Source organism: Nematolebias whitei, chromosome 10 (assembly GCF_014905685.2).
Source record: "Nematolebias whitei isolate Nwh7 chromosome 10, NemWhi1, whole genome shotgun sequence".
NCBI classification, from domain to species: Eukaryota; Metazoa; Chordata; class Actinopteri; order Cyprinodontiformes; family Rivulidae; genus Nematolebias; species Nematolebias whitei.
The window spans coordinates 13967045-13993981 of record NC_056507.1 but is presented as its reverse complement, the minus strand read 5'-3'; the positions used below and the strand labels follow the sequence as shown (position 1 = coordinate 13993981).

Genomic DNA, 26937 nt, shown 5'->3' with positions numbered 1-26937 from the left:
TAATTTTCATTTTCCAAAAGAAAAAAACATGTCTGTTGGAGACACGTTTCTAATCATATTTCTGTTAGATTCAAGACATTAGAACGGATGTTTCAGTTTGTTAGCATCAGTCAGAGGAAGTCCATCTCAGGACTGAGACTGTGAGGGTCCAGGTGCACTGAGAGAACTGCAGCCAACTCCGGGTCCAGGTCGACACATTGCAACTCCAGCTGGAAGGATAAAGAAGTGATAAAGGTAAGTCAGATGTGGAAACAGGGTGATGGGTCATGCAGGTGCTGATGTGGGACGGTTACCTGTCTAAGCTGGCCAGAGGACAGGTCAGTTGGGGACGATTTAGAGATCAAGTTTAAAATAAACTGCTTGGTGTGGTTTAGGATCTGGGAGGGCTCCAGCTAACAACAGAGACACCCTCAAAGTTAAAGTTGTTTTTATTGTTTCATTCGAACAGAAACGGCAGCACACACCTGTTTTTTAGAGAGCCCTGCGGTCGGTGTAGGCGTGTCTCCGTCCAGGAACAGCTGCAGCACAGCGATGTAGCAGCTGATGGTAGTATGGAGGAACCCAGGACAACAGACTGCCCTCTGAAGCAGCTCAGCTCTTTGCTCCGGCAGCAAGCTGAAAACAAAATAGATTTTAAAATTTACAAAGCTCAGCAGCACAAAGAAAGTACTCTGCCTGGGTCACATGATATTCAGCTGTCAAACGACCTGTACAGGCCTCCATGTGCAAGCTGCAGATTCTGAAACCCTGATCGAAACACGTTATGCTTTGTGATGCAAAATTTAAAAGATGCAGGACTATGAATGGAGTATGTCACAAAGATCTGACAGATTTCAGTCCAACTGTAAAAGTAAACTGAGCGCCCATGCCAGTGCTCTCAATATTAGATTCTGACACCAAATATAGAAGAAGGAAGAGGAGACAGCGGTGAAAGGACAAAGATGGTCGCAGCAGTAGTCATGACCTCTCCAGAAAACGTCTGGCACGACTTGTCATAGGTCATCTGGTCATGAGAGCATCACACTGGACGACCACAAGCGGCCGGTGCAAGCTCACGACCCAAAGTAATGTCTGAGTCAACGTGAAGCCGTGAACCTGACTTAGACTGTAGCTTAAAATGGGCATGCTTTTATTTTTTTTGCAAAACACCCCCGCTGCAAATCAGCTGCATTTCACCTGGGCAGCGCAGCGAAATGCAGCTGATTTGACCACTGAAGTGCATTTATTAAGTACAAGTTCAACTGAGACACACCTTTACTATGTCGAGCAAACAAACAATTGTTTTGAGGTGGTTATCTTGTTAAATTTTGAAGGAAAAAAATGTTGTTTTTTCCCCCTCTATATTTAGACACATAAAATGCAATAAAAGGTTTCTGAACTTGAGATGAACTGGTGTTGTCTTGAAAAGACAAAGAAAAAAAAATCCATTTGACTTTTTAGGCACTTTAGTAGCAGTCGGTCACAAAACAAGATCTTACAGTTTGCTTAGCTGTATTATTATTATTGTTTTATTTTTGGACAATTTTATGCTTAAAACCTTTCATAAGTTAGTGTCAAGTACAAAAACCGGGCTTAAATTGAGAGACGAGCATATTTTTAAATCCTGGAGAACTAAAGTTAATTTTAAAAGACTGCAAAATATACAGAAATAAAGTCTCAACAGTTTCCCCTTTAGAAATGTGGCTTCAGTAACTTTCAGATTTAAAGCTTTTGAAACCAGACGATCTCACAAAACTTCGTTACAGAAAATGAAGTAGTTTTCAGGGCTACAAAGAACTGACTAGGTGTGGTGGCTGATCTTTGGTGGTTGAATCTGTTCTGTAAAACTGATGCGCTTGTGTCAAATGAGACTCGAGCATTTGTGAATGCTTTACTTTGGATGCCCTTCCTGGTGCAACCCAGACTTGAACCTGCAGCCTCAGGATTGAGACTGTGGCATTGACCACCAAGCAACATCAACACACTTACACTGTTTTAATTTACTTAAAGAAAATACATTACAAAAAAAAATAAGCTACTTCTGGAAAACCTCACCTGCAGAAAGCCCAGGGCATCAGTCGTGAGCACTCATCTGATGTCAGCAGGGTTGCTGACTGATAAAGACTTTGGTCTAGAGTTGGTGGAAAAGAAGCACAAGTTGAAAACTGCAGCTTAAATGAAAACAGATTTATACAAACAATTTTAAACCAGCTAAGCGTGAACTGTACCGTTTGATTTGAAGATGAGCAGCCAATCAGCAGAGTTCACCAACACGTTCAGGAGCTCTGTGCAGAAATATTCAGCTTTTTCTCGACCCTTCTACAGAACAAAACAATAAGAGGAATATTTGACACAATGCAACGTAGTTATGTGTGATTATCATCAAACAAGATCATCCACTCTGCTACCAATCATGGCTGGAGTGCTCCGGAGCACACCCTTCCTAACTGTTCTACAAACACCACAGCTGTCAGGTTCCCACTGCTTCAGCACGTTCACCTTTTTTCTACTGTTTCTCCTTGAAGGTTTTAATCAGGCAACCACAAAAATAAAGAAAATATATGGTATGGTATAAAGTTTATTCATTTTAAAAATACAAAACAGTTTCATAACTATATAAAAAAAATACAAGAGATTTAAAATGAAAGGCAGCAGAAAGAAGAAAAAATCTTATTATATCTGCCCCTTTTTCAAATATATATATATATATATATATTGGTATACTCATTTAAAAGCACTGAAGCTGTAGTAAAAACCTGAACACAAACTTTAAGAACAAAGAAATGAAGCTTGAAAATGTCATTTGCACTGCAAAAATAGCTGATGGTTGAGTGTTTTTAAATTAATTTTACAGTTTCAACAATTATAGTCTTAGTCTTTAGTAATCTGTACGTTTTTTTATGATTTTATAAATTTTTTTAAATCATTATGTAAAATGGTTAGAGAAGTGTGATGGTTCGGTACAAAATCATGATGGGTAGGATGCCGTTCGTGGTTTGTATATATTTGGTTATACCTGTGAAGTAAACTAGTCCTCAAAAACTACCCAAATTTGTCACTATGTAGTGCAATAAAGCGTTCATGCATCTGTTTTTTTTGTCAAAGAAATTATAGTAATTAATAGTTTGATGTTTTTGGTGAGTTTGATACAGGGGGAACCTGCTTATTGATTTATTTGCCTAAAAGTAAAATTGACACTCCTCTTCTATACAGTAAATATCAAGCAAAATCTGTTCAGCGTAGCTTTAAATATTAAAACAACAGACTCTCTTTAGAGCTTGAGTCTAGATTCTGTTTTCATGGACATAAATGAGAGTAGATTCTTATATATTCTACATCTCAGCCTTGCTGCTACTTTCAATCAAGAAAAAAAAAAAAACACAATAACAAAGTTTAAACTTTTGTTACCTCCTGGACTGAGTTGTCTCTAAATAAAAATGACACGTTTTATACAGAAAAATAGATCCATGTTTTTTTTGTTTTTTTCTGGAGCCTGGTTACCTGAGGATACATGAGGGCTGACAGGTAGTCCTTCATGCACAGGAAGAGCAGAAAAACAAGCACCTGCAGGAAGAATAAAAAGGCAAATGCATATAAATACTTTACAGCAGAAACATTGAGGGAAAGTTTAGTTAAAACAAAGAATTGAATTTTTATTTTTACAATGCTGATGAAATACTTTGTGTATTCACTTGTTGTGCACATTAACCTGCTTGTGCTTTGCATCTCTGTCTGGTCGTAGTGAATTCAGAGCAGCACTGAAGCTCAAATTGTTTCCTTTAGAGCCTTGCCAGGACCGATGAAGGCTGGCAGCCAACAGGAGAGCTGCAGCTGAGGGCGTCTGGATCACTTGACCTTCCTCCAGACTGCAGACCAGAAAACTTTGTTACATAAGCTTTCAACACAATGCAGTCAAGTATTTGACTCCAAATCTAGAAATTTGTAATAAAAATAACTTAATTTCCACAAACACACTGATCATTGGGTCCAGCTGCCAACACAGCTGATAGATACATCAGGGTGTGGACATAAAACCTTTGGGAGTCTCTTGTGGTATCTGGCACTAAGATCAGATTTTTGGGGTCCAGTAAGATGTCAGTGCAAACCCTTTCTGGCTCCTCATGCAAATGTTTGGTTTGGGATCTGGGAGTTCTCAAGCTGGTCTCTGTCATTTCGTAGAATTTTCGTTTTTTTTTTTTTTAGCGGTCGACCTCTGTTATTGTGGAGCCACTTCGCTGTTTAATAAGGGGTCAAAATCACATGGACCCAATGTTTACCAGCAGAGTACTGCACTTTAAAAAGAAATACTTCCTCCCGAGTCAAACAGTTTTGACCGTGTGTGATTAGTTACATGTAAGAACAGGAACAAACCCTTCAGAAAACAACTTCTATACATCTAACAAAGGTCCTCTGGACGGATTCAAAAATGATTGTTTTAAAAATGTTATTCAATTGTTTGAATCTGTCCAGAGGACCTGACTTAACTTTGTTAGATTTTTCTACCTGGATTACTGAGCATGTATCAGGATATACATGTTTTTGTTTTTTATGTTCTCAGAAAAATTATTCAAACCATCGATAATTACTGTATGATAATGCATTTTAATACATTGCCATCAAACTACTCTCTCAACCCTCCTCAGGCTGCATTTGAATACTTTTAAGTGTTATACTGTAATTGGTTTCTTGCTAACATCACTTAAATCGATTTAGGTCACGATAATGTCAGGTGTTTTTTTACCTGCAGGCCCACAGTCGACAGTCTGTGAGGAGCTGCAGCTGACCTGGAGGAGACTCTCCACCACGCAGACGACTCCACAATGAAAAGAGAGCAGACGACAGCTGCTGCCACCAGCGCTGAACACAAACACGCGTTATGTTTGGTGAGTTTAACACTACCTTCATCAGATCTTCATCACTCGCTAAAATGTCATCTTTTAATGGTTATTGCTCATTGGGCTCATTTTCTGAATTAGCAACTGCATCTATATTTACTATTAAGTTACTAACCACTTATAAGGAAGCATTTTGTATCAAATTTAGTGCTTTTAAAATTAACTTTAATGTTTGTCAACATATAATACACATTATTTTTCCATTCTGCTGTATATTTCCATGCAAATCTCAATCATTAAAATATAATAATCTTTGGAAAAATGTATTTTCAATTAGATTGTAGCAGCGCTCTGATCTAGAAATAAAAAAACAACCTAAAAAATCTTAAAGAGAAAATATAAGATAGGTTTTATGTAAAATTGTTTCTAGAAGTCTTACATATGTTGTAATTTTTAAAACATTGTTTTATTACCAGAAATGAAGAAAAAAAACATTTACTGTAATCATACATTTTTTTATATTTTATTAGAACCATCATCTGATCCAGAGGCTTGATTTGACTGTAAATTGCAGGTTATTTCTGAGAGAATTCAATACAAATTGGCATGTTATGTTAATAAAAACTTGTTAAAATTGTTATTTTTCTGTATAACTTTATAGAGAGTTCACTAATGTGAAAAATAAAATTGCAAAAAAAAAGTTGCAATGAAAACAGACTGTACCACTGTGGAGACCACCAGCAGGGGACATCGGGTGCTCATCTGAGACCAGGCTTTGTTGAATTCTTCTGCTGGACGTCCACACTGAACACTGGCACATAACAAACCCTAGACAGCAAATAAAGCCAACAGATTTACACCCATCATGCCCAGAGCTCCATGTGCTCCAGGAAGAACTATTTGTAATCTTTTTGTTTAAGTGATGGACTCTCACTTTCAGAAAGTGCCCTGTTAGGTGGCAGGGCAGCACGCCGGCTGGAAAACACACTTTCCTCTGATGATGAATAGAAGGAGAGGAAGAACAAAAACAATATTAAGATAAAGTTAATTTCTCTTAAACTACTGATCTGCGTTGAGAGAAACTTTATACACCAGCTTACCTGATGCTGATTGACATGATCTATCAATTTGTCGCAGACCAAAGTCGTACTTCCTCCTTCAGTCTTTGTTCTAATGAACAGCACAGCGGGGAGAGCCAGCAGCACTCTGTACACAAAATAAGACTTTTAGAGGATTTTACACTCACTGTAGTTAGATAAATCTCAGTAGAAAAGGATTGTTCCTTCCATTGTCCATTTTACCAACAGTTTCTCACACCTCTTTGCGGAGCTGACCTGCATGAATATTTGTGTGTGTGTGTGTGTGTGTGTGTGTGTGTGTGTGTCTCATACCTGCTCCATGCGTGTACAGTCTGCTGCAGGGCGAGCTCGATGCTGACGCTGAGAGAAGCCGAAGTCACGGCGGGGGAGCATCTCTGAGACACCGCCTCAAACAGGAAGTCACACAGATCAGATCTGTGTCCACAGGTGCCCGAGAGGTTGGTTATTTCCATTTCATATACAAGCTCCTACACCAACACACACACATAAAGTCAAAGGGGTTTCATGACGATACATAATAAGTGCCTTTGTTTTGGTACATTAATATATAAACATATTCACCAAACTGCTTAATGAGCAGTTGATTCTTTGTGTGACACCAAAAACAGCTCAGACTCAACAAACCCTAGAATCTGCAGACACTGAAGGTGTCTTTAGGCCGTGTAAGGTGTATTAAGCACCATGACATTAGCAGGAAATCTCTCAAGTATTTTGATAAAACGTGTATTAGGATATCCAAAAACATATAATTGAACCAAGTGATGATTTAAAGTGACCCTTTTTAACAGAATCACCACTCTAACGACTCCGACTGTGTTAATAAAGGTCCTTCCTCCTCATCCAACAGATCAAAACCTGACTGTTTTCCTACAGTCCAGCATGTCACAGTACACTCTGTAGTCCCTCTGAGTGATCTGAAATGTTTTGGCTGTACACAGTACAAGCAGAACAGAGAAAAGATGTACACACCTGTAGTCTGGACAGAACATCTGGCAAACAGGTTCCTGTTCCTGATACATGAGCCTGAGAACTTGGATTTTCTGAGCTCGGGTCACTGTTGACATAAACACAAAAGATTCATGCTTTCCTGACAAATTCAATTAGCACTGAATGAGTAGTTTTTTTATGACTACGAATGTGTGCTTTTTGTGAACTTTCATATTTTTTGCTCCATATCGTTCTCTTTTGGAAAGCCTACTGGAAGGTATAACAGACTTAACATTTGAATAAACCCTTTTGAGCCCCCAGATTCATAATTTTACTCTTTAATGTGTTCTGATGGCACCTTAACTGCTGGTCCATGATGGCACTGAGCAGAGAAGAGCAGAGTTTCTTCATGTCTCCTTCACAGCCTCCTTCCTCCTCAGGACGAGTGAAGTAAAGCTCCAAACAGGCCCACTGCTGATACTCTTGACTAAAAAAGAGAAAAAATATTTTAGGAAAGGTTTTTTTTTGTGTTTTTTTTTGGGTGCAGATACTAATTTGTTAAATAAAATAAAAAAATAAAAAAACATTCCTCACATTTGTGTTTTATGAAGAACCATTGACCAATGATGAACAATCTAAAAGCAAACCGCTGTAATACTCGGTTTAACATTTGTCTCCTTAGAAGAGGTTTTGCTGAAAATTTAGGCCAGCGGGTGGGACGGGTGGGAGAAGGACGCAAGGATGGCAAACAAAAAATGCAGTGTGAATGCTTATTGCTGAAGAACTTGTTGGAAAAACAACTGAAATTAGCTAAAAAAAAACATGCTGAAATGGAAGAACAAGCCTAAGTTAGCAAAAGAAAGCAGAAAGAACACAAAATAAGCACAAAAAAATTGGAAATTAACTAAAAAATCTGAAAATAGCTGAAAAGCAGCTGAAAATGCAGAAAGGAGTTTAAACTATCAAAAAGAAGTGGAAGGAGCTTAAATGAGCTAAAAAAAAAGTGTAATTAGCTGAAAAAGCTAAATTTAGAAAAGGTGGAACAAGCTCGAATTAGCAGAAGAAAGCAGAAAGAACACGTTTGCTGACAGAAGCGGAAATGAGCAATAAAAAGTGGAAATTATCTGAAAAAAGCTTAACTTGGCAACAAAAAAAACCACAGCTGAAAATAAGCTAAAAAAAAAAAAGGCAGAAAGAAGCTTAAATTACCAGAAGGAAGTGAAGAAAGCACATTTTTGCTGCATTAGGCTGAAAAAAGTTGAAATGAGTGCAAAAAATGTGGAATTAGTTGAAAAAGCTTAAATTAGCATAATAACAGCAGTATCTGAAATAGCAGAAAAAGCTGAAACTTGCAGAAATCAGCTGAAAGGAGCGTAACATTCTGAACTTAGCAGAAAGAAGTTAGACGAAGCACAACAATGTTTTAGTTAGCAGAAAAATGCTGAAAGGAGAACTAAACATCTGAAAATCTAGCTGTAATTAGCTGAAAAAATGTTTAAATTTGCACAAGGAAGCTGAAAGAAGCTGAACCGGAACAAAAAGTGAAAGGAGCAGTAAAAGGTTGTAAACAGATCTGAAAATATGAAGGATATAAAATGAGCTCAATTCATTTTCTATGAGAAAAGAATGGTAGTAAAGGCCAAATATTTCAAAAAGCTAAAGTTGCACTAATACCAAAAGCCATCGCAGGATTGCCCTGAAAGAATTGAATGTTTTGATTTATAATTTGTTGTAATAGCACAAAAACCATGGAACGAGAATTGTGCCAAAAAAAAAAAAACATATGGAAGAAAAATGGATCACAATAGTGTGAATGCTTCATAAGCGTTCACACAATACAATAAACCTTTTTCTGGTCAATAACTTGAATCATGTTTTAAGAAAACAATGACTAAGTAAAAAAGAGAACTGCTTGAACATTTCTGTTCAGACTCCCTAAAAATTATTTTCTCCCATTGTGAGATTCTTTCAACAACAAGAATCTTATAAAGGCGTTTGCGTTAGTAAATAAGATTTGTTTGCATGCCATATGAGAATACAAATGTGTGCATTTAAAACACAATTTGTGTCTGAAGATCTGGTTGGAAAAAATAAATGTAATGCCAAAATCAACATAATGTATTTTGACAAAACTATGAGAAGACAAGAATATATGCATTTTGTCTTTTTATCATTTATAAAGCAGTTTTCATCCTCCCCCACACACCATATCTGTTGTATGTTTGTCCTCACCGTTGTGTGTCAGACAGGACGTCTTCACTTCTTTGTACTCTGAGCTCATTTTTCAGCCATTCTAAGAAACACAGCTTAACAAACAACAGTAGTTAATGATTATTTAAATTGTCAATACTTTTAATCATTAAAATAAAAATAAAAATGTAACATTAAAACATTACAAAAAAACAACCAATAAATATTTTTTTTGGTAATTGATCAAATTATGCAGGAGCCTAAGTAAAAATAGGTTTATTCAAGTTTTAACAGCCATTCATTACAAAACCAAACAATATTGTACATTAAAACCTGCTGTTTTTCTTAAATGAGCAGAACTGCCAGTACGGTCTGTTAAAGCAGACTTATGATATTAAACTGTGAAAATGTTTAACCAGTACAACTTTCAAATAGGTATTTAGAAAAACAACTTGGAAGAATCCATGTTCCTCTTCTTCTGCGTCACGTTTACTTTGTTTGATGTAAAAATATATGCGCGTTTGTGTGTGTTCAGCGGAAAAGTGATCCAGCTGTAGGCAAAGTCAGCATACAAGTTTGTCGACTGCATGCCAGTGAATACAAAAATCATTAATTTCACAATAATCAATAAGAAATCAGGTTGCCTAACCCGATACTGAGACTGTTGCTGTAGCTGCTGAAAGGCAGTGTGGCTCCACAGACGCAGGGCAGTCTTCCTCCAAGTGTTATTACTGTCCGTGATGCTGCTCCATAGGTTGACTGAGCTCTCCTCCTCGTTTTCTTCTGCACAAGAATTAGCCGAAGTTCTTCTGGCTTCAGGCAACAGTCTTGGAACGAGATAAAGGAGCTACAAAAGACAGCAAAGAAAAAAATGCTAGGTTTTAGGTAACCTACAAATAAATCATGGCAACTTTTTTATGCACTTACAGTGAATTAACAAAAAGAAGAATAGTGACTGATGTTTAAAGGGAATGTCTAGAAATGAATGGAAAAATGTGCTTGGCCAATAAAAACCAGAAGATCTCGCTCAGTTAGGTCAAAACAGCAGTAAGAACAATTCTTCAAGAACAATTGGGGTTTGATTAGTCATATTCATTTTTGTTCTATGTTTTTTAAATTTTTATTAAACCCTTTTTTTTTTTAACTCAGTTGGGATTTGTTAAGGAGTGGAACTTCACAGAGTCAACATTAATGAACACAATCAGTCTATTACAAACATCCAAAAACAACATGAAATTATGACATTTTATTTTTTTATAAGAGTAATAACCAATTACGGTATGTCATCATGCAGATCTGTAATATACAGTAGAATTAATTGATAATAATGATAGGTTATCCTAAAAATGCTATAAAAAAATACAGAAAAACAAAAACAGTAATACCAAACATTTTATCTTAAAAAAAAAAAAAAAAAACATATTTCCCTGCTCAGAGCCGAACACAATCAACCTGAAGGTATTCACTCATGTAGAGAAAAACAACCATAACAACAGGATAATGGCAAACAAAATGAAAAGAAAATCACAACTTTAAGTTGGTTTGACAGTAAAAGAAACAGATACCTTTTTATAAAGACTGCTGGGGACGTATTGCTGCTGAGATAAAGGGTCTCCTTTACAAATCCCATAACACACAGCTGCCAAGCAAATCCTGGACAGCAACAAAACACATGAAAAGCAGATTTTCCACTTGAGAACTGACACCTGACCATATAATAGCAAGGACATTTGTGCACTTTAAGGTATGCAGTATACTGTTGAAAAAGCATCAATAAAAAACACACTCCTGAAAATCTACTGCTTAAAGTGTTTTTAGACAAACTTCCAGATATACAAACGCTTTATATAACACCTCATTGTTCTATTATGTACAAAGAGCACAACAACCCTAATAACAGGTATAACTGACAGTAATTTATTTGTCATTGTTACACTGAATACTGTAGCACAAAATATAATTCCAACTGCTTTTAATATCTGCACGTTATGTCTTTAACTTGCTCCGTTCTGCTTTTTTCTCTGCAGTTTTCTACAAGCTGTTATTTTAAATATTTCTACTGTGTTTAACAGAAGAAGAAGAAAAAAAAAGCATCCAGCTCAAACTTTGGATAACCTTACCTGACAGAAAACAGCATGTTAGTGCGTGTGTTACACAACAGTGCAGGGCCGAGAGCTTCTGCAAAAGGTACTGGTTGAGGATGAACAGGCGGCGCCAGCTGAACCAAAGTGCTGTGTGACGAGGAGGCGTGAAGGTGGACCACAAACACTGCCAAACCCAGCACATGTGCAGCCGTCAGTGACGGCCCCTTTGAACACAAGAGGTTTGTGAAAAGTTTGTTACTCTGAGTAGAACAAATCAGGTGGAATTCTTTTAACCGTTGTATATAATTAAAATGCTCTGGGGGGGTGGTTCTCATAAAAGGAGAGGTAGACCCACAGGTGAGTTTGAAGATTTATGTACCTGTTTATGAAATAGGTCCCAAAGTCTATGCAGCAGGCTTGAGAAGAGTTGTGTGTTAACAAGCAGAACACTGACTAAACTGGAGGCCCAGAAACTTTGTCTGAAAAGGAAAACAAACAGATCAGCAACAATTCCTTAATTGTAAGTAAAACAAGTGAAATTTTGATTATAAAATCATTATTTGGGTGACTTTTAAGACACAAAACTTTAAAAGTCTGTGAATTTAGCCGCTCTGATTTTTATACTTAATATACACACACAAAATTCAATAACCAACTGAATATTCTGGTTATGTAAAACAAACTACATCATAACAATGTTCTGGAAACGGATTATTTTTCTGATTGGGTAGAGGTAAAAAAAAGTAAGCGTTATAATTTTTTTGCCATACATGGCAATCGTGGCATTACCATTTTGATGTTTAGGGTTGTTGTGTTAAATTGATGTAAAAATGAATGTACTATAAAAAAAAAAAAATATATATATATATATATATATAAGCTAAATTATGTGACAATGAAAATAACTGCTAAAAATAAACATGCATTAGTGATAAACATCTTATCACTGTGATTTTTCTTCAGCGTGACGCTAATCAATAATTAAAATGATCATTTGTTGCTTATTTGTGTGACTTTCACTGAAGCAAAGACACCCCACGCACTTGTTAGGAGGATTTGCACGGGAAGCGTTTAACTGGCATTGACAGAAGTTTTGCAGAATCATACTGACGACCTGAAAACGACAGAATAATGAAATACAGATGAGCTTTGAATGCAGCGCAACCCATGATTTTCAAATAAATACATAAAAACATACTTTTACATGAAGCTCGGGCAGCACGGGAGACTCTGTGTAAAGTGTGACGACTTTTTGTCCAGTCGGCTCATAAGGACTACCAGTGAAGACAACGCTCAGAGTGTGTGAGATCCTGGACAGTTGGGCTGACATCTCTGAGTGTACATGACCAACATGACACGCACAGAAACACTATCAACACATCATTAACAGCTTTTATATTTGCTTAAAACTGTGAATTATTTGTCCCAACCGCTCAGAATAAATATATCAAATATATATATATATATGATTTCTGCCCACCTCCATCACTTCCACCAATGAGCAGCTCTGTGAACTCCTGCAGCTGAACCTTCAGGACGTCCAGAACATCATCGCTGGTGTTCAGACACGCTGTGCTCTCTGAAAACATCACCGTAATCATTTGGTTTTCTACTGTTGCATGAGCTATAGGTGCAGGAGCACAAATATATACAAAAACATGAATTGGACTGTGAGAGCACTGGAAAACACCATTTGAAGATTTGAAGGCAAATAAGCTCTGAAATATTAGTTTCTTCTTTTCTTAACTTTAAAAAAAAAAAAAAGTGATTAACTTCTCATTCAAAAGTAACAAAAAAAATTTTAATCAACCTTTAAATTTATCGTTTCACACTGCTTCTAAACTTTGTCTTAAGTTTGCACAATATGACAAATGTAAACTTTAAATGGACTGTAAAAGGCATTTTTCTTGTGCTTCACGCTGCACTGCCATGAAACCTACATTTACAGAAAGTTTATACACTTTGTTTAACTCTATAAAATGACTAAAAGGCCAATATGACACTTTGTAGTTGCACAAGTTAAGAGTAAATTAGATTTAATTAAAGATTTCAACACAAAATGCTTCACACCTACAGTATTTTAGTGTTTGCATTGGTTACGTGTGCATTTATAAGGTTCTTTTGTTGGTTTGTAAGATACTTTACAGTCAAGTCCTACATATTTATCAGACTTGCTTTTAACTTGCGTTCCATCAGGTCTTCAGATTTTACCATAAGCTATAACTAAAATCCACGAGGTTTAATTTTCCTATTATACCGTTCTCCTGAGGACGTCTGAGACTGTTGATGTTTTGAAAATAAAAAATCTGGGCTTAACTTGTTCAGTTTGGGTTTTAGTTAAATTCATTACTCACACATTTTACAAAGTATAACTTTCATTTTATTTGCTATCTTAGTGTAGTTTCTCCGTCTCCTAGGACGTGGCAAATCCTCCCAAATTAAAAAAAACAACAACAAAGCAACAGGACTTCTGTTTTTCAGTTGAAGATTTTTCCCATCTGAGGAGCTTTCTCAACACAGAGTTCCAAACTTTAAACTAAATGAGATGCTCCGTTTATGCAGCTACAGCCACATGCAGATGATTTTTGCTCACCTCACACCTGAAGGGTGTTAGGGTTTTTGTATGCTTGGGTCACGAAAGAGATGTTTTGGTCCCATGCATGACGGTGTGTATTTTTATTTTAGATTGCTTTTTCAATTTTCTCTGTTAGCTATGAAGCTTATAGTTGTAGTTTGATATTAGAATTATATGTAATTCATTTTAATCATAGGGCACTTAGCCTTACAGTCCAATGTATGAAATGTGCTTTAAAAATAAAGTTTGTTGTATTGATTGAAAACAATCTGTGTTAAAGAATACCCACTGTTTTGATGCCTTTCTTTCTGGCAGGACTCCACATACGATGAATATTGTGCGGGAGGGATCTTGTCTGCTCTGCATACAAAAAATAAAATAAATGAAGACATACTGAAAATACGCAAAATAATTACAGATAAGTACTGGTTACTAATCATATAATTCAACTTCTATTTCAATTTCAACTTGAATATAGTAATAAAAGCCTAATTTGTGAAATTCACAATAATAGAAACGTACATTTATTGAACTACGTCTACGTTTCTGATCATAACTCACTTTTTCAGAGCATCTATAAAGCTCATCAGAGCATCAGGCTTCACTGGAAGCTGCAAACAGACACGAAGAGAAATGATTATTTGTGTGATATGAACAAAAAACAATACTTCAGATCTGGAAACTAGCAAAACAAGGACTCAAGCTGCTCACCAGTCTTGGCTTTAACAGAGCGGGAAGAAATCGTGTCAAAAAGTACGGCCTCCTGAAAATACTGTGAAAACAGCAACGTGAGAGTTTGATGCAATTTTAAACCCACATTTGAAGGAAATTAATAAATGTGATGTACTTCTATTCAAGGTCATTTTATGTCTTCTTGTTCTGCCAATATAGAGTTATACTGTATTTCTGTAGGTGTTTTGTGTGTTCTTTGTAGATAATGCATGCTCGATAGGCTTCTGTGTGCCATGAATGTGCTGCGGCGAGTTGAAAGCCCGATGCGTTACCTGGCCTCCATGACTGTGGCAGAGATCCTGCCGGTGCTGTCGAACAGAGACACGGCCTTCTCCACATCCTGTGCAGCCTGGCACCGAGGCTGCAGTCAACACAGACATTACAATGTTACCCAGCTGTGACATTTCCCATCTGAACAAATTAAAATAAAGACATCTGATCAGAAAATGAAGAACTGTCCAATTTATGCAAACAATATGTTGATTTTTTTTTCTCTGGTTATCTTTTGTTTCCTATAGTTCTGAAAAAAACAAGTACAAAATTGGTCCAAATGTTACCATCCTCAAATATTACCATAACATTCATTTCAAATTTGAAATACAGGAGGATGTTTAACCATTGCTGTGCCTAAAACCATCTGAGAGAAAATGGTAAATAGACTGTACTTATATAGCGTCTTTCTAATCAAGATACTCAAAGCTCTTTACAGCTTAATCTGTGCCCTCATTTATCCATTCATACAGCACTCTACTATACCTCTACAAAGACTAATCAGTGCTTTATCACATTCATACACCGACAGGACACACATCGGAGGCAATGAGAGGCTCAGTGTCTTACACAGAGACACTTCAGCATGTGACTGCTGGTGGAATGGAACCCTCAACTCTCCCAGTGGAGGATGGCTGCTCCAACCACTCAGCCACAGCTGCCCCAGAAAAGTTTTTGTTGTTGTTGTCAGAAAACTGACAAAATCCATCAAGAACCATCAGTTAAAATTTAAAATACCAATCTGACCACTGAGTGTGGCTGTTACCTCCACCGAAGCACCAGAAACATCCTCATATAAACCCATCTCCTCCACCGACTCCTGTAACACACACACACGTTGTTGTATTACCAATTTCAACATATAAGGTAAATAAAACAACAAAGAGTATTAGTAAATGGCATTCAGTCATTTTGGATATTTAATTTGTCTTTTACCTTGAGGTCAGCCAGTCTGGTTTTAGCCAGAGAGACGTACTCCATGAGCAGGCCGCGGTGCTTTGCAGGAACATACGGAGGGTGCAGAATATGAACCTAAAACATGAAAATTAAGAGTCTGATGCCGGATATCAAAACTGGGACATTCCTCAGAGCGTGAAGAGTGCTATTACATCTTCTACTCAACTGAAAAGAACATCCTTTAGAGAACACATCAGCTGAATTTGCAAATATAGTTAAAGGAAGGAACACAACATAAATTTAACAACTTCACATTGGTATTCATTAAAAATATCTGCATTGAAAAAGACTTGTTTACATATTTAAAAGCCAATAAACCAGGAACAAAAACTGCTAAATAGGCATTGGCTAAAAGTCATATATACAAAGCAACAGAGTTTATTTTTATTGCCCGTGTAAAAATAGAGATAATAAATAAAGTTTTACTGAGCACAATGGTAATAAAACTAATAAGCGATGTTCAAAAATAACAACTAGGTTGACATGCAACTTCATTTAATGACAAATAAAAGGTTTTAAAATTTTGAACTGGTGTAAATTCTCTGTTATTTGGTAAAAATAAATAAAGTAAAATAAAAAGAATTATAAATAATAGAATATAGAAGTCCAGTAACTTAACAGGGTTTTTTTATGATTGAATTAGATTTATAAATGCATTAAACAAGCTGCAGAATCATTGAGCACTTTTAAATAATAGGAGAAACAGACTTTTTAAACTAATTTCTCTCATCTATTAAAATTAATAGAAAATCACAAATAGAAACAGCTGAATCAAACCACAAACTTTAAAGCAGCTAATTAAGTATTGCATGCACATTTTATCCAGCTAATATTATTAATTATTTAAAACCAGTATTTAAACTGGATCTCACCTTGAGGTACTGAGGAGGATCAAAAGGAACCAGGTCAGAGAGAAACTTCAGCAGGAACACCAGAGATTTCTTGCTGTTCGCCTGATAGCTACTGCCACCACCAAAAGACATCTAAAAGTACACAAAAAAAACATGTTTATAAAAACTTTGCAAACATAAAACAAACCTAAACTTGAAAAATAAAAGCTTCTCTTAGCACTTCAACCATGAACAGTGTGCTAAATGTACATTTTTGCACATTTAAGCTCATGTTTCATGTTCATGTTTTGATTTTCCAATCCCAAAATGTTTTCTATGTTGCTAATATTTTTACAGGACCACAAAAACTTAAAAGCAACCACTATTTGAACAAAAGTCTTAAACAGTGCTTCATTCACTTCTGACACAGATCGTATCAGAGATTCTCACTCAGCTAGCTGAACCGCAAGGTTTACGTCTGCAGTTCCTGAAGCGTATATAAAAATACTTACAAAAAGTGTAAACAAATAGCTAATATAAGGCTTTAAAGCACACCGTATATATGTTCAAAAAGGGGTGGGAGGTCTAAATCTATTATTAAAAGCTGGTGTGAGACCTTGAACCAGTCGCTGTAGGAGGGGAAGATGCGGGGACCCTCCAGCGCTCCCTGTCGAGCTAACAGGAAGGCGGTGATCATGTTCTCGAGGTCATAACCTTCAAACGCAGAACTCAACAATCTGGACAACATCTCTGAGAGGAACAAACACACAAAGTGGACTTGTGACTGACGATTTCCACATTTTCTTTTATGAAAATCCTTTAAAGCTCAGCACAAAACCCCCACGTTAAGCAGTTTTCATTTAGTCACACGTGTAGCAATAAAAGCTAAATGTTATGGTGCGCTTACCCCTGAGGCTGGACTGGGCAGACTGGTTATAAACCAGCAGAGTGGAGACGAAGCAGAGGACATGCTTCCAGTTGACTTCGTGGGTTTCTAAAACCTGTTGCAAGTGACGCAGCAGCTGCTCCACGCTGAAGACCACAGCCAGCTTTTCCAGGAACACGAGCGCAGTAAAGACCCGTTACTTTTCATGTATCCAATCAGGCACAAGACAACAACTGAAATATTTATTTCAGCCCCACTCTCCAAATAAACATAATCAATAAAAACAAGCTACAAATGAACCACATTTTTACAGCTATTAAAAAAGTATTAAAAAGAGCTGATGCAGAAAGCAGCTTAAATGCTGTCGAGTATCTTTCATAACAAAAGGATGAAGTAGCAGCCATGGATTTTCATTAACAGCTTTGAGTTATGAATTTGTTCAAAATCCACATTTTGATGTGAATTCTAAAGGAGAGGTGGGTATTTAAATCTGAGCAATTTAATCTATATGTGTGTTTGTAGAGATACTGGGCAACTTTATTGATGTTTGAAGGCCCAAACCCAGTTACAAAGATGAAACAAAAATCAAATTTACCTTCCGGAACAATGAGGTCAACAAACGGCTGGCTCTTGAAAAGGTCCATTCATTCTGTAAGGCGATGGCATCTGACACTGAGGACAAAAAATATGATTTATTCTCCCACGTTAAAGGTTATGAAACCAGATTAAATTGAAAATAAATTGTTGTAATGGTCCCATAAGTCTGCGAGCCATAAAGTTGATAAAGACAATGATATGGATAGATTTGTTTAACTGTATCAGAAATTAATGACCTCAGCTTCACTATATCTTTCCATAACCCTTAATCATTTGAAAAGTAATAACAAAACATGTTCAAATATTTTTATATCAACTGTGGTTATGTTAGATATTAAAAAAAAAAAAATCGCAACTAGAAGTTCAAATTCTGGGTGTTTACTACACAAAAAAACTTAAAGAGTCTGTAGTGTCTAAACATTGACAACTTTTAAATAAAAGCTAAGGTTTTTAAGATGAAAACGACTGAGAGTATCAACAAAAAAACTACAAGACATTTTTTTAACCTGTTAGTTGAGGGTTGTAGGTGAGAGTCTGTGTGAGGGAGTGAGTGAAAAACTGCTGAAGGGCGTCGGATGACACTGAAACTCCATAAATCGACGAATCAAATGTATGAATCCTGTAACAAACCAAGAGAATAAAGAAAAAGATGTTTTAGCATGAAAGGAATGGTCAAAATTCATAATCAGGAATATAACAGAGGGAGCAGAAACAACAAGGTTTTCATGCAACAGGGCACAGAATCTTATATCATCTAAAGATACATTTTCCAGTCAGCCTCTGGATTCAGACGACAGACTGAAATGTGTCAAAGACGGCGTTCCTGTTTAAATTAACAGCTTAATGTTGCACGCATGGCTGTGACTCAAAGTGTAAAGCATGCAAACTGATTAAAGCAAATGAGGTTTGATCATCAGTGCCAGGTGCACCGTTTGAGCCTTTTCATGACGAAGAAGCTGCAGTGTGTGTGTGTGTGTAGGTCATAATTTACTAAAATATCTCATGTTGCTCAGTCCAAGTGTTCATAAAAAATGTACTATCAGATATGTAACAGACTGTTTTATTACCGTCCCTTCTTATACGTCTACCAGTCCAGCAAAGAATGCTGTCAGTGTTTTACCTTTGAAGTGACAAAAATCCCTTCCAAAAAGGATCACAAAAGACACATACTATTTTGAACCTTTAAATAATTCTCTTAATTTACAAACAAATTGTGTAATCATTAAAAAAGGCAAAAGCTGAACCATAGCTGAGCTCCTCCTTCACAAGACTGCACTGTAAGACATTTGTCTGCAGCCTCCAGAAGCCCTGAAAAATAAAGAAGGAAAAATCACATTTTAATAGTACAGGAAACAATATCTAGAGTGCAGCAGTTTAAATCAAACACACACAGACTTGGTGAGTGTAGACTCACAGATGAGCATGTCGTCCAACATTGAGCAGCACAGCACGGAGACCTTCCTGTCTGCAGCTGCTACATCTCTCTGCTCGCACCCCGTTTCTACCAAGACGCCAATCACAGCTGAAACACAAGAGCAGGTGTTCAAGCTCAATGTTTCTATGATAAGCACGTTCCAGTCTGATCCCAAGTATTCAAGTTCAAGCCAATTTTATTGTCATTCTCATCACATGTAGTACATGAGGTGGAATGAAATTATGTACTCAGGGTCCCAGTTACAACCAAAAACAGCAAAAATATAAAGTGTAAAGGAACAGTATATAAGGATCTAAGATATACGCCAAACGAACGCCAAACGGTACGCTAAAAGATCTAAGATATACGCTAAACACTAATAATGTAAAACAATATGGCATAAACAACAGCAGCCCGAACATGAGTCTGTGTGAGCAGATGGGTATGAATGAATACAGCAGCATGAGATCAGCAGCATGAGATCAGCAGCATGGATAAGTCACATATCACCAATTAAAGTGGCATTACAGACATTTTTTTTCCTTGAAGTGATTTTCTTGGTTAGGGATTTATGAGTCTAACAGCCTCAGGGTAGAAGCTGTTCCTCAGTCTAGTGGTTCTACACTTAATGCTCCTTAACCTCCTGCCTGAGAGGAGCGGGGCAAAAAGTGTGTGCTGGGTGAGTGGGATCCTTCATGATGCAGGTGGCCCTCTTCCTGCATCTGCAGGTGAAGATGTCTGTGATGGTGGGGAGGCTGACTCCAACAGACTTCTGTGCTGCCTTCACCACTCTCTGCAAAGCTTTTCTTTCTGCAGCTGAGCAGCCTCCATGCCACACGTTGATGCTGGAGCACAGGATGCTCTCCACTGCACACCTGTAGAAGGAGGTGAGGACTGAGCTTCCCAGTCCCGCTCGCCTCGGCCTCAAGAATCATATCAAAGCACCGTTCAAGGCTTCTTTTTTTAAAGTTGGTATCAGAGTAGCTGCCTCATTCCACTCCCGATCTTTGCCCATGGTTTAACATCAGCTGTGCTGCATTGCAGATGCTTTATGGCCATTTGGTGGCTAGCTCATCACTTAGCGACGTCAGAACGACAACGTCCTTTGTCATCTCTCCACCCGTTTGCTGCAAAACTGTCGTTTCATTAACATTATTTTAATCCAAAAAGCAAATTGAACTGAAGAACAGGTGACTGAATTTATCTTTGGATGAACAAATCCTTTCTGTGGTGGAACAAATGTGTTTTCATTGCCTTTAGGAGTTGAACGAGCCACACTCGTGACCTCCCAACACAACGTAATGGCACAGGGCTTCCTGAGGATTATAAAAATGACAGCCAGCACCAACAAGAAATACAAAATGAACACGAGTTCTCTTTAATGCAATGATGAGATACTGAGGTATCAAACACGTGATAGGATTGATTTTAATATACTGCAAACATTGAATGAAGAGATTGTTTTGGCCGATCTTTTATTTTAAATGACTCAAATCGGTATCTGAGACAAACAAATCTTGATCGGGACATCCCTAGTGTACGATCAGAAACAGAACGCACAAAATGAAATAAAATACGTAAAATATATAAAAATGCTACTTTAAGTATTTTAATAGGTTCATTAGCAGAGAGAAGAACTGTCTTAAAGTTATGTGTTATAAGAAATACGTCCTTACTTGACATCACTTTCTGTTGAACAAGTTTGGTCTCCTCTTCTCCCTCTGGAGGCATCCTCCCACACAGACGCTTCAGCTGCGGCACCAACCAGGATCGCACACCTTCATCACTGAGAAGCAACAAAGAGAGAAGAACTGCGTCGAGTTTTCATTCTTAAAGTTTTCTTCAGATTTTACGTGTTTGAACAGTGACACACTGTTCTTCAGTGTGAAATACAGGAACTCCAGGTGTATAAAGAGCTGGGTTTCTCTCTGAGGCAGAGAAGTTCATCATCAAACTGAACTACTGAGAAAGAGAGAGAGACCACGTTTGAATAAAGCTGGCAATTCTTTGGAGTGTGCACAGTGCGAGTGCTGCATGTTGAATTTTACTTATAATATCAATCTGCATGTGGCATTCATATAAACTCAATAAATACATCTAGTTAAGAATATCAGTAAGTCCTGAACCTCATCCATCAATTTTGACCTGCTCTAAACATAAAAAACACTTTCTATTAGATTTTTATTTTTTTATGTATTCATGATTGTTTTCTGTAAATCCAGGCAAGAGAATATATTTTCATACTTCTCTGAAAAGTATGAAGGGAAAAATAACGAGTTATTTTACACATTTTCTATAAGGTTTGTGTGAAAATGTCTCATGAGAAACAAAGAAAAATGCAGTGATGATTATAATCATGCTAAAAGAGAAGTAAAAAAAAATAAAGATTAACCACAGTAGTACTTTTTAGAAAAGATAAATCAGCTGCATAGTTTTTTCATTCATTCAACCTTTTTTTATAGAATATTGTCATAAACCCCAAAAAGCACTTTTGAAAACATATATTTGGAATCAAAACTTTCCATCTGGACATTAGATGAATAAAATTTGATTTTATTTATTTAAAATTCATGAAAAGCCCATTATTGATTCAAACTATTACAGATTTGGTGAATTCTGAAATTAATGAAGGTAATGAAGTTTTACAAAGACGTCACAACAGATAATAAAATGACAAATTTCACAGTTAAAAATAGAAACTTACCTTTCTACAATGTACTTCAGAGTGAGGATGTTGTAAAAATGAAGATAGTACACCACCTCCAATTTGGGATGTTTCTGAAAAAAAAAAAAAATAATAATCACATTTCTTTTTATATTTAGCAAGGTTGTTGTTTTGTTTGTTTGTTTTGATCACAATACAGACACAACATCTTAGTGTCTGATGTATGAACAGCATTTTTTATTGATTTATCATTTTCTTTTATTGCAAATGTGCATTTATTTAGCTGCAAAACATAAAGATATTTATTTATAAATAAAAAAGTAATTGGAATATTTTGAAAGTCTGAGCAAAACAAAAAGAAGGATAAAAAAAAAACACCACAATGATTGAAAACCTTTACAGGCTTTAACTTCATACTTTTTGTCATTTTAAAGACATGCTGTATTTAGACCAACTCTATTTTCAGAGAAAAGAGCAGAGAGGAGTAAAAATATTTCAGACTTTTATTTTGAAACATATAACAATTCTGATAAAACAAAAAGGGCCTCGAGTTTACAGAATGGGGATTAAGCTTATTGTACTACTACGGAAGAAAATCTTTAATTTAATAAATATGTGAGCGCCACATGAATGAAAAAAAAAATTTAAATACCAACATTTTTGCTAAATCTGTGAATTCCTCAAGTTATCAAAATATTTGAAACTTATATTCATTTCGGCATCGTGTCCAGAACCAAAAATCAAGTAGGTTTTCGTAACATCACTGAATTATAATCTCAAAAAACTCTACAGGTGGGGAAATGTTAAATACTTTTTTTTAAAAAACATGCTCTAATTCACTCATTGCTATCTTTAATTTGTCCCCCACCCACAATAAATTAGACTTTTTGTTTCAGATTGTGTTTTAAACCTTTTTTTTTTTTTTATTATTTTCTACACATCCCTCCCTCTCTCTCCAAGTCCTGGGGGGCAATCCCAAGTCGGAGAGAAGACATACCAGTAATTCTTCTAGTGAGTTCGGAATTTGTCACTGGGTTTCCTCCCAGCAGGACAACCTCAGAAAAGCTCCAGAAGGAGGTGCCAAAGAGGCAATACTGTCTTGAACTGCCTCAGCTGACTTTTATTGTGAAGTAGTGGCACTAATATCATTATATATTTTTTATTTATCAATCTAATAATTTTTTTTATGGAATGGACACAAAAATACAGTATATGATCGTTCCTGTACACACACCTGATCTCTCCTGAACTCCTGCCACAGAAGTTTGGGGCAGAGGAGTCCCTGAGACAGCAGCTCTCTGCTGGACTCCAACAGGACACACAGCTGGGCCTGCAAAAGACCAGAACAACACTTCTATCGAATTTAGATTTGATGTTGTTCCTTCAACCTTACCCTGCAGTGATCTGTGGATTTGAACTGTCAAGTTAGTGGAACAACAAAAGTCTATATTTGCCATCAGATCTGCAACCCAGATGTAATGAAGCAGCTGTTCTCAACACGCAGAACTGTTGTGGTCCCACAGAGGTTAACCAGGAAGAGTTAAGTCTACCATAAGTTTACTGTTGATGTAATTTGTCCTGCAGCTCGAATTGAAAAGGTTCTGCTCCACCCACTGAACTCTAAGTGATAAATTAGAACGTGGCCTCTACACGATTTAAATATTACATTTTAAACAAGATTAGAAATACTGCAGCGGCTCCAGTCAATAAACTAATGTGATGGATTTTTAAAGTCAGTACAAATAATAAAACAAAAACACGGACAACTAAAAAAATGTTTTTATATAATTTCGTTTGTGTTCTTAAGCGAGATATTTACAAGAAAAAAAATAATAAAACCCCAAAGAAAATAATTGTTTAATGAAATTTAGCTAATAAAAAAGCCTTATCACATGTGGAACAATTGTTTTCTTCATGTTTGTGTGACGTTTTCATTAAACCTTCATACTGAGTTTTTCCAGAGCCCATCCTGATGTAGTGTACTCACTCTCTGAGAGGATGTGAGCATCTCTCTCCCCAAGTCCTCCTCCTCCTGTTTTTCATCAGCTTCCTCAGTGATTTCATTTAGTCTTGCCAGCATCATTTTCACAGACAGCACTGTGACAGGGACGCCCAGCTGAGTGGCCTGCCGCTTCAGCTCACATCCTGTCCACAGAAAATGCAACAAATTCAATTTATATCAAAGGCAAATTTATTTTCATGTAGCAAACCAAATTTAAAAGCCTTCTTTGTGGCATAAACAGGTGTAAAAAGAAAAAAAAAAGAACGGCTGCGTGAATAAATTCTGCAACTAAACTCAAGAGAAACTCCAAGAATATCAAAACTCAATGCTCCACATTTGGTTTGATGTGATAAACACACGTTACGCTCATCTTAAAATCCTTCTTATGCTCCTCTGTGATGTCTGATTATTTAAATCCCTATTGACTGACTCACCAAACCTCCCTAACTATAATAAATCGTTGACTGAAGTCTATAAATTACGGCGTCACGACATCTGAAATATGGCATAATCAGCTTCCATAAACTGTCTTAATTTAGCTGCTGGTTCTGCTTGTTTCTCTTTCATTTTTGAACATTAAAATCAGATAACAAGTTTACTTTCAGTCAGATATGTTTCTGCTAAGTGACATAAAGAAATTTTACTGTGTCATAAACAGCTGAACAACTGGATAATGTCAGTTCATGAGACAGTGGGGTGTGATCAGAGCAGCATTTTATTAAAAATAAAATGGATTCAAATGGAACCAAGTTAAAGGCTAAAAACAACTTTATTAAATAACTTGTGATATAATAGTTAAACAGCAGAATTTTGGGTAGGACATAATTAGATTTTCTTTAATAATTGCAAGTTATTTAGGTGTTCAGGAGAAAACTGATGTTCATCAAAGGCCTGTTGAAATCCCTGCAACGTGCAACTTTAGAGCAAATCTTTTGGTGTAACTGGTTCCTGCAACGAGTCCGACAGCAGGTATCTTTCAGACAGATTTTTAACATGCAATGTGCACATTTCTGAGGGTTTGGATCAAATGCTCACCCAGTAGTGATGCAGCTACAACAGAGGAGGCATCCTTGGACGCTGCCTGTTTCTGTTCTCCAATCTGATGGCGAAATGTGTCGCACTGATCCAGGTTCTGCTAAAAACAATGGAAAACATTCGCAGCATAACATCAGTAAGACATCAGTAAAATGTTAAGCATAATAATCAAATCAGAATCATTTATTAATATGAAGAAATATACAACATATTTAACAAGCACACATCTGACCAAAAAGCAACGAGTAAAAAATGTAATAAAAAAACTCAAGTAACGAAATAAGTGTCATAGTAAGCCTTAAAAGTGTTTATATGAGATGAGTGCACAATATGTTCAGGATAATTCCATAAACATCTTTGATACTGAATCATTCATTTCTGACATTTACCTTCACTTATTTACCTCAATAGAGTTCAATGTGCCTTTATTTTTTTTTTAAAGTATCATAACTAACTGGCTCTAAAGCATGGGATAATTTGTACTTTGATCAAATCACCACCATCTGTTTTCTAATATTTGTATTCATAGTTCATTTAACCTATTCTCATGTGACTTCTGCTGTAATTTAGACAATTTCTCTAATTAAGGTAACCAGACCTGCATGATATGCACGGCTTTTACACAATATTAAAAAAAGACTCAGTATCAATACAAGTAAAAGATCATTTGTGCATACCTAATGCACACGTTGCCTTGGCAATATACTTAACAAATGGTTAGTCAGTTACTAATCTACCCAAATATTTCACTTTACTCACCGTCTCTAAAACAGACTCAATCATATTCATTCAACCTTTATTTAAACAGGTTAGTCCCATTGAGCCACGAGGACTCATTTACAAAAGAGACCTGAAAATATATATACTAATACTATACTAATAATAATGTACTTTTTTTAATAATACTATAATAATAATACTAATATTTTACTAAATATACTAATGATTTCTATTTCCTTCATGCAAGAATTGACATTTGGTTAAAACCAGCCAGCCATTGGACCATGACAACAACTTGTAATTTTTTACTTCATGATGGTCAACCAAAAACAAAACATTTTAGTCATCAGACAAGTTTTTAAAATTCAGTAGATGTTACTTGTTTGGTAGTCTAGCAGAATACAACTTTCTGTTTAAACTTGTGATAACTATTTCACTGTTAGCCGTGGAGGACAGTACAGGGGTAGTTTCTCCACCATCACTTACCCCCAACTCTTTGAACAGGCTGCTGAGGTTCTGGTGCTGCTCAAACAGCTGGATCGCTGCTTCCTGCAGGCGCTGGCCATCTTCCTGCTTTGGCCTCTTTACTACACGGCCAGCTGAAGCCAAACCAACATATTCATAATACATTTCAAAATTTGTTGGGTAATGTAGCGTTACATGCTAGAACTCTATTGTTGGAAATGTAAACATTTTTGTTAAATGTTAACTCACCGAGGAGGCTTGACAGACTCCTTTTCTGAGCTAAAGACCCACACGAAGCACTGACAGACATTTTACTTTAACTGGCCGCTGAAAAATGTCTCAGAAGAAAGTCCGCGGCTTAAATCAGTAAATAAATATTCTTTAATTATCTTAACTGTGATAAATGAGATAAAAGTTTAAGCGATAGCAACATTGTTTTGATTCACCATGTCCTCCATATTTGCTCCACGCGCTTTCCTTTCTCATTGGTCCGGGCTGCAACCAATCAGGAGAGAGCAGAAACGAAAATCTTTGGGACAAACAAAACTATTCCGGAGTTTAATTCAATTTGATATCTGTCACAGCTTTATTTTTTTTTAGATTTGTAGGAATGAGGTGTTTTGTTTTTTTCCTCAAAAATGATTATATATTTTGATTATTGTTTAATAGTCTTT

General features: G+C 36.4%; 1 protein-coding gene across 1 annotated transcript; it reads right to left on the bottom strand.

The window, feature by feature from the left end:
* Positions 1 to 68: 68 nt before the first annotated feature.
* On the bottom strand, positions 69 to 26573 carry LOC119415528 (Fanconi anemia group A protein). Its single transcript, XM_037682673.1, has 43 exons — positions 26513 to 26573; positions 26285 to 26397; positions 25079 to 25178; positions 24029 to 24186; positions 23276 to 23371; positions 22081 to 22154; positions 21053 to 21162; positions 19377 to 19484; positions 19207 to 19270; positions 18469 to 18581; positions 17961 to 18037; positions 17387 to 17528; positions 17096 to 17229; positions 16522 to 16632; positions 15629 to 15724; positions 15459 to 15512; positions 14695 to 14783; positions 14402 to 14462; positions 14252 to 14301; positions 13980 to 14050; positions 12596 to 12694; positions 12314 to 12447; positions 12159 to 12229; positions 11495 to 11594; positions 11152 to 11339; positions 10597 to 10684; positions 9681 to 9878; positions 9074 to 9147; positions 7200 to 7328; positions 6884 to 6968; positions 6206 to 6381; positions 5915 to 6020; positions 5749 to 5808; positions 5538 to 5642; positions 4721 to 4836; positions 3689 to 3845; positions 3481 to 3543; positions 3388 to 3390; positions 2208 to 2298; positions 2035 to 2110; positions 465 to 615; positions 294 to 392; positions 69 to 209 (listed from the first exon to the last, which is right to left on the bottom strand). The coding sequence occupies exons 1-43, from the start codon at positions 26571 to 26573 to the stop codon at positions 111 to 113; spliced, it is 4350 nt and encodes a 1449-aa protein (XP_037538601.1). The 3' UTR covers positions 69 to 110.
* Between the last annotated feature and the right edge of the window lie 364 nt (positions 26574 to 26937).

Coding starts and splice junctions, on each gene's coding strand:
- LOC119415528 (XM_037682673.1), bottom strand. CDS start 26,573: ATGTCTGTCAGTGCTTCGTGTGGGTCTTTAGCTCAGAAAAGGAGTCTG. Junction 6,382..6,883: donor ATGTTCTGTCCAGACTACAG/GTGTGTACATCT, acceptor GTGTTGGTGTAG/GAGCTTGTATATGAAATGGA. Junction 3,846..4,720: donor TGTCGACTGTGGGCCTGCAG/GTAAAAAAACAC, acceptor TCTGGTCTGCAG/TCTGGAGGAAGGTCAAGTGA.